At 49.1% G+C, this 8490-nt stretch overlaps 1 protein-coding gene across 1 annotated transcript in view; it reads right to left on the bottom strand.

Annotated features, from left to right (window-relative positions):
* The window catches only part of ZC3H18 (zinc finger CCCH-type containing 18), a 45409-nt gene extending 36919 nt beyond the window's left edge, over positions 1-8490 (bottom strand). Inside the window, exons 1-2 of the mRNA XM_031060122.1 lie at positions 8401-8490; positions 2519-3114 (exon numbers count right to left, since the gene is read on the bottom strand). Coding sequence (XP_030915982.1) covers positions 2519-3100 — 582 coding nt within the window. The 5' untranslated portion in view covers positions 3101-3114; positions 8401-8490. The remainder of the gene's footprint in view (positions 1-2518; positions 3115-8400) is intronic.

The following is an 8490-nucleotide window of genomic DNA, read 5'->3' as shown; positions in this document are numbered from 1 at the left end:
AATGCCCCAGGGCACCTGCACAAGGTGAGGGCAGGACATTCCAGGTGGCTGTAAAAGCACCTTCCACTGTCCCAGGCTGCTCCAAACCTCATCCAGCCTGGCCTTGGGCACTGCCAGGGATCCAGGGGCAGCCCCAGCTGCTCTGGGCACCTGTGCCAGGGCCTGCCCACCCTCACAGCCAGGAATTCCTTCCCAAAATCCAAATTAATCCTGTCAGTTCCACCTCGTTGCATCACTCCATACCCCTGTCCAGAGTCCCTCTCCAGGGACAATCTCACAAAGGAACTTTTCAGGATAAATCCAACAGATTTCTTCCAGTCACCTCCACCTTCTCTTCCACTCCTCAGCTCCACACTGGAGTTAGGAACCAGCTCAAACAAAACTCTGCCTCATCCCCAGGGACTGCAGCCCCAGGAATGAATTCTGGTGGCTGGAGGTTGCTCCAATATTAAGAATTAACAGCCATGAAACACCTCCAGAAGAAAAGTTCTTGGAACTTTCAAATACCAGCATTTTCTCCTTTCTCCAAGAAAAAAAAAACTTTTCCCAGCTTTGTTAGGCTGCACTTGGAAAGCCAAAAGGAGCTGGGGATGCAGGAGGCAGAGGTACAAAGACCAGAGAGGTGTCACAGGTACTTGGCCAGGAAATCAGAATTTTATCCTAAAGGACACCCTGGTTTTCCCTCTCTCTCTGCCTCCATTTCCCTGTTTCCAGCACGTGAAACGTGTGAAGAGGGAGCATCTGCATGGGCCTTCCCTCTGCCTGGCAACAGCCATTCTCAGGGTGGAAGAGATGAGGGAAATTCCCTCCTTTGATCCACTGAGCAGCTGGCAAGAAGGAAAAAGCCATCCCTTGGCTGCAGACAAACCCAGGAGCACAGAGAGGAGGGTGAAGAGCCTCTGCTGCTGCACTCCTGAGCCAGCCAGGGACAGAGCTCTCCTCAACAGCAACGGATTGAAAAGCCTGCACTTATATTCCAATTAAAATTTGCATTAATATTCCCCTCCCTCCACGCCAGGAGGCTGAAAGCAAGAAGAAAATGCAGAGCTTGAAGATTTTCCCCAAAGCTGGGGCTGGCTTTCAGTGCTGCATGAATGGGAGAAGCAGCTCCACTCTGCTGCTTTCAAAAGAGCTGTGTGAAGTCTGCAACAAAAGGGGAAGTATTTATTTCTGGGAGGTCTCCTTGGAATCAGGCAGCTGAGAATGCTGTTATGAGTTAATGTATGAAAACCAGGGTACAGATTCATCTCCTGCTTTGTGAGGAGAGCTCCCAAGAATGCCTCAGGCTCCAAAGGAGAGCATTCATATTTTAATCAAGGAGCAGGCATGGAGTCAAGACTCCAGGAATTTTTGTTCTGCCCATAACATCCTGGAATTCCTTCTAACTGATTCAGGAATACACAAAACCTTAGGAAAACACGTGTTGAACAAAATCACCTGCCAGGATGGGCACGAGGGAGAAAAACCATGTCATTTCTGAAAGCAATGAAACTTGTCAATGAATTATGAAGAGTAAAAACAACACAAAATATGATTCTTTAGAGAAAAGGGAGGAGGGTGTGTGCAGTGAGGCTCCAGGAGCTTCCCAGGCTCCTGTGGCCAGTCAGACCCACAGGAATGGGGCTGGAAGGACAGAACATCTCCCCTGCTCAGCTGAGGAGCCCCAGCAGTGACCCCAGCTCACTCCAGGGCTTCCCTGCCTGTCCCCAGGACAGTCCCTCACCCCAGCCCAGCTGTGCAGCTGCAGTTCTGGAATGGGAGCCAGCCCAGGTGCTCTGCACCAGCAATTCCTCCTCCCACTCCCCCCACTGGGATGCACTTCCAGACCAGGAGCCCGCAGGAGGGGTTTTACTGGAATTACTCTGCCCTTTTTTCTTCATGGAAAAGGAGGAAGTTGCTGTTAAGCTGCACAAAACAGCTGCTGCTCTGCAGAGCTCCCTGCTGAGCACAGCCACGGCTAAAGGTGAGATTTTCCCTAATCCCCACCTGCAACTAAACCCCACTTTTGATATTTCTGAGTATCTTGGTTGGTTCAGGGCTGTGAAACACTGCACATCCCTGACCCCACAGCCAAACCATGCCTTGGGTATTTTCCAGAAACCCCAGCACCTTCCATTGCCCTCCCATGCATCCAGATGCTGCTGGAACAGCCCAGGATGAGGGTTTGAGCAGCACAACCACTCCCAGCACCAGCCCCTCAATCTGAACAGCTCCTGGCCACCCAGTCCATGGGATTTGCTGTCAGCATCATTCCCAAGTCCCCCTGGAGCTGAGGCAGGGCAGTTTCTCACAGCACTGGAGCCTCCCCACACTGAGAGGGAACAAAGCTCATTCTGATGGCTCTGGCACAAAGTTTTGGTTCAGCACAGGAACCCCTGAGATCAGGGCCTGCTCCATGCTCTGGCCTTACCCCCAGGGAAAGGGGTTCCCTGCACACCAGGGACAGGGATATTCCCAGCAAGAGGAGGAAGGAATTGCAGTGGGAGAAGCAACCAGCTCCGAACCAGCTCCTACTTACATCAATTTCTCCATCATCAATTTCCCCATCATCCTCTTCTTTCTTCTTCTCCTTGAGGGGATCCTGCCCATCCTTCTCATCATCACTTTTGCTGCTGGATTTCTTCTCATCTTCAGGGGCATCATCTCCTTTCTCCTCCTCCTCATCATCCTCCCCAGCAGCTTTCTCCCCGTCCTCCTCTGCAGCAGCAGTGCTGGGTTCCTCGGGAACCTCCTCATCATAGTCCAGCTCGTGCTCATCCAGCTCCCTGGTGACAGAGGACACTTCCAGGTCGTTTGTCCTGTCTTCCTCCTCCCCCTTTCGGGGCCGGGGGCTCTTCAGCTCCACACCCTGCTCGTTGGTGTCGGATTCCTGCGACTTGGCCTCGCTCAGCCGATCCTCCTCGTCGGAGTGGTTCTCCTCCTCCCCCCGGCTCAGGGCCCTGCCTGCCTCCTCCTCCTCGCCCAGGAGGCTCCCCTGGCCACCCTCCCCATCGAGTTCCCGCTCTGAGCCGCTCTCCTTCAGGACCTCCTCATCAGAAAGCTGCTGGTCCTCTTCCTCAGGAGAGCAGGGGTTTCGCTCCGGGCTGTCGGGAACGTCCATCAGTCCCCGCGAGCCTGCAGGGAGAACAGCTCTGGTTATGGGCAGCACACTGGGCAAGCAGGGAAACCTCACCCTCAGGGACTCCTTCTCCTGAGCTTTGCTTCCCCAAGGAAAGGTTCCTGGAGCTCCTGGAAAGCCAGGCTGGATGGGGCCCTGAGGAACCCAATCCTGGCCGCGGCAGAGGTTTGGAGGGAGAGCAGCTTTGAGGTCTCCTCCACCCCAAACCATTCTGGGATACCAGAAATTCAGGAATATGGTTTCTCATAGATCCTTCAAGAAGGAAATTCAGAGTTTAGACTGCACAAAGAACTGGTTGCAATATTGCCCCAGCCTGGAGTGTGCTGCCCTTCACAGACAATGACAGAGCTTGAGGTTGGAATTTCATGGAGTCCCAGGCTAGTTTGGGTTGGAAGGGATCATAACGATCCCATCCCACCCCTGAATGGGATTCCATCAAGAATAAAGCAAATAAATACAACAGAAAAGGGAAGGGTGCAAAGTGGGGAAAAAACCTGGACCATACATTAATTTTACTCCAGAAACAAAAATCCCATAAATTATAGAAATGCCTGACTGGAACTGGCTGAGCTGACTGGGTCACATCCACACAAAAGCTCAAAATACCCTAAAAAAAAAAAAGCCACAGAATTACAAATCATCTTCATTTTCTTGTGTCCCATGTTTCACTCCAGCTGCTCTCTGCAAGTTCATTTAGTGCTGCCACAAACCCACGGCATAAATGAGCAGAGTTTCACCTGTTATTTTAAAAACCCTTGCAGCAGAAATGCTACAAATGTCAGAGTCTGGCTGCTTTTTAAACATACCCAGCAATCCTGCATGAAATCAGAGTTTACTAATCTTTGATTAAGCTGCTATTTCACCTTTTCCTGATGCTTTTCCCTATTTGTCCAACTGGTTTTGCACAGGAAAGGTGATTTCCCATCAAAAAGCCACCCAGACACACCAAACACTGCCTCAAGTAAAGCAAACTGAGCCTTCCCAACACCTGAACCCCAAAATCTTTTGGTAATGAACAGAATTTGCTGCAAACTCCCAAGATCAAAGTCCCACTCCAGAAAATGCTGCTCCTTATACTGTGGGAGGTCTGCAGAGGAGTTAAAACCAGAAAATAAATTCAAACCACTCCCAGAAGCACCTTAAGCTGTATTTTAGGGCTGCCTGTGCTCACCCCAAGCCCTCAGGGCCCTGCTGCTATCAGTGAATTGATAAACACGAGATGATCTCAGCATCAGCAGGGCCCAGAGCAGCAGAAAATCCACATTTTGAGCTTCCTCTGCACACTGAAGTTGGTTCTGGCTCACCAGCAAAGTTCTGATTTCCCTGACAAGGTCAAAGCCAAATGAAAAGCCAGAAGTTGCCTCCTGGTGACAACAGCTCTGAGCAGTTCCCCAGGATGGAGGTGAACAAATCATCTCCTTATTGAGCACATCAAGCCTGATGCTGAGCTCATAAATTCCTGCACAAACCATTATTAGCTTTGAGAGCCAGCTCAGAGTGAGGATTTTAATTGCCCAAGTGCCTGAGAAGTGACTTTGTGTGAACACAAAGGTCAGCCCAGAGAGGGCACCAGAAATATCAAAGCTGCCAGGGCCACGTGGACTCAGGAAATTTGTTTTCTGTTTTCTTGCAAATAAGCAGCACCAAAAAAAAAAAAGAAAAAAAAGGTATTTAAGTGAAGCAAATGGCTTTTTGTGTTTGACATGGAGACCTTTAGAGGGATAGAAGGAAACAAATATGTTCTGATGGTGAGGAATATAAAACATTGAAATACAAAACATTGACCTGCACAGCAGCTTTTATAAAATCCACAGCATCCAGCAGTTGTAATAATTTCCTATTAATTTCCATCAGCAGAAATGATAAGAAACACAATAAATGATAGCCCAAGTGAGAAGGGTTCACAAAATCCAGGCAGGGAGGGTTTTTTGGGGTGTAATTCCTTGGATTCAGGGATTGGGCTGTTGCTCTAAGATTCCCCAAAACCAACAAAGCAGATTTTGGCAGCAATCTTACCCTGCATGGAAATGTCCCAAAACAAAGCCCAGATGTCCAAAGGTAAAATCAGCAGCAGGAAAAAAAATTGGGAGTTGGAAATTAAAAGGAAAACTGCCTGATGATGGAACAGGACAGCGAGTTTAATTCTAGTTTTAAGTGTTGTCTTAATCTGCAAACCAATTTAGTCTAAATTTTTTTAATTCTGCAAGGATTTTTTTTTTTTGAGATGCTTTTTAAATCTGCAAATCACAATTTATCCCAAATCTCTGGAATTGTGAGAGGTTTTTTAATCTGCAAATCACAATTTCTCCCAGATCTCTGAAATCCTGAAAGATTTTTGGGGCTTTTTGAGGTGTTTTTTCAGGGGTTGTTTGAGGTTTCTGTACATTTGGGGTTTTTAAATTGCTTTCTGTTGTCCTTTAGGGAAACATACAGACAAATATCACAAAAACCTAAGGAAAATTGGCTCCATGGAAGTATTTTAAATCAAGCAGCAGTGAGAGCAGAAACCCCCAGGTTTCATTCCTCCCTTATCATAAACTTGGCCCTTTTTTGTGCCTTAAAACTAAGGCAGTTTCTTCCTAGTTCAAAACCAGTTATAAAAGCAAAAAATTAACTCTCCTAAGCCCCAGATAAGCTTGTTTGACTTGCAGCTCAGGCAAGAGGCAGGGATGTATTAATGCCTCTCACTGAGCAGCCTTTTATCTTGAAAAATCTTCCAAATTCAGGCAAAGCTGCCTTTGGTCCCAGCTGCACAACTATTTCTGTTCCAAAACCAGCTCCTTTTGCTCAAAGTGTGTCAAATCTTCCTTTCCTGAGTGTCTGAGGCAGCCTGGAGCAGCACAGGGCACTGGGAATTCCATCCAGGCTCACAAACCTCTCCTGCTCCCAGGCTAAATGAGCTGGGCCAGCCCTGTCACAGGGAGGAAAAGCAATAAATAAGGGGCATTTTCAGGCAAAAAAAAAGGGTTTTTTCCTGGTTTTGGAATGATTTGGGCATGGCTCAGTGAGCTGAAAGCCTCTTCAAAGCAGGTCACAGCTTCTCAGGGCAGAAATTGAGGATCTGGCAGCAGAACTTCCCAGGAGTGAGGAGATTTTAGTTCCACAACACATCAGTGACTTGGGAGTTTCACAGCCTGGGCTCTGGAATATCTCAAATTAGGGAATGAAGGATGAATTTATGCTTCATTATGCTCCTGAATTTATCAGAGTCCCATGGCTTGCACAAGGTGGGACAGAGATGCTCCTCCTACCTGGCCATCCTCACCGTGCCTGGATGCACCAGGAAGGAGCCAATTTGTTCCACTAAAGCCTCCCAGCCTCCTTAGAAACATTTCAAATTACACATTTCCCCCCTAAAAAGGGGAGGAGAAACTTGTGGACATGCTCCAGAAATTTAAACTCACCTGCTTCACTTCTTTAATAAGATATTTTTATCAAAGCTTAATGACATCCAAGATTTTTGAACTGAAAGCACTGGGATTGAGCAGCCTTGCACAGCACTAAAGGCAGGCAGAGAAAAGCCCTTTGCTACTTAAATTGCTTTTAAAAATCCACTTCCACCTGTCCAGGATGCATTTTAAATAAAATCCTGAACCTCACACTTTTGTCAGTTGATTTTCACAAGGCCAGAGGAGTCAGAACAGGAATTTTTACCCAGCAGATCCTTTTGCAGAATCAGGCCCAATTTATTCTCTGTTGCTAATTTAACAGCACCAAAAGGTGCAGAATTAAAAAGGAAGAAATTCCAGCCAGGAACTGAGTTCCTACAAAACATGGAGCTGGGCAGAGCCATCAATTTCAGCCTCAAAACCCTACAAATGTTCATGGATATGAAGAACCAATGGCATTCCCAATTTCTGAACCCCTGGCAGCCCAGGGGGAGGTCACAGGACACATGGGAAGGAAAGAGGAGAGGAAGCTTTTTCCTTCAGGCTGAAATCTTTGGGATAAAAAGGATAAAATCCCCTTCCTAAAAGCCAAAGTGCTGCTGTGAATGAGATCCATGAAATCCAGGGGGTAAAGCAGAGCAGCAAAGCTCTGGAGCAGGGTGGAAGGGCAGGCAGGGACCATGAGGGAGCTGAGCAGAGGGAACAGTGCTGACAGGACAGGGGAGCAGAGAAGGGCAGCACACAAAGATTCAGGGAACAAAGAACTGCAAAAGCAGAAACCAACATAGGGAAAAACGTGGAAGAGCAGTGACAGCAGGAAATCAATTCCTCAGGATCCAGGAGAGGGGAAACACAGAACACTGAGAGGATGAACCCGTGTGCAGCCCTGCCCTGACTGCAATTCCAGCTGCCAACAGGGCTAATTAACCAAAATCCTCATTTCTCTGCCATCCTTAGGAGCTCTGAGGTGCAGGATGCCCAGGGAACTCAGCAGCTCTCAGGACACCCTCCAATGCCCCAAGCTCAGCTGTCCTGTGGGGTCAGTTTGGAGCTCAGAGGAATTTCCAGGAGCTGGGGCTGAAGCAGAGCTCAGAGAGCTCCAATGGGGAATGTTCCCCATGGATTTATGTGGGCACCTGAAGGGAAAGGCAGCTGCAGTTGGTTTTCCCAGCACAGCTGATTTTCTCCTTCCTGCAGCTCTCCCCAGCAAACACTGAGTGTGAATTCTCAGGGCCTCAGGAAGAGACAACCAGAGGGTCACACCTGGGTCCAGCAGGATTTGGGATAATCCCACTTAAAAGAGTGATTTTGGATCAGCAGTTTGGCAAAGAGCCATACTGAGAAACTGGGACCCTCTCCCTGAATCCAGGCAAACCTTAGGAAGAAAGAATTCACATCCTGGAGGTGCTGCCCTTGAGCAGCTCTGAGAGACTCACCTGAGAGCTGACCCCACACGTGATGGACCCCAAACCCACCTGAGAGAGCTGACCCTGCAGGTGATGGACCCCAAACCCACCTGAGAGAGCTGACCCTGCAGGTGATGGACCCCAAATCCACAGAGAACTGACCCCACACGTGATGGACCACAAACCCACCTGAGAGAGCTGACCCTGCAGGTGATGGACCCCAAACCCATTCAGAACTGACCCTGTAGGTGACAAACCCCAAACCCATCCCAGGATTGACCTTGCAGGTGACAAATCCCAAACCCATTCAGAACTGACCCTGCAGATGATGGACCCCAAACCCATCTCAGAACTAACCTATGAGTGACAAACCCCAAACCCAATTCAGAGCTGACCCTGCAGGTGACAAACCCCAACCCCCTCGGGGTTGCCCCAGGTGCAGGCGCTGCCGTGCTGCCCAGTGCGTGCCCCCGCAGTGCCCCCTCACCTCCGAGGCTCTCCTGCCAGGCGGGGCTCTCCGGCCGTGCCCCCGCGGTGCCCGCTCACCTCCGGGGCTCTCCTCTGCTGCCAGGCGGGG

The sequence above is a fragment of the Geospiza fortis genome, unplaced genomic scaffold, assembly GCF_000277835.1.
Source record: "Geospiza fortis unplaced genomic scaffold, GeoFor_1.0 scaffold102, whole genome shotgun sequence".
Classification (NCBI taxonomy): domain Eukaryota; kingdom Metazoa; phylum Chordata; class Aves; order Passeriformes; family Thraupidae; genus Geospiza; species Geospiza fortis.
This window is presented reverse-complemented; position numbering and strand designations above follow the sequence as displayed.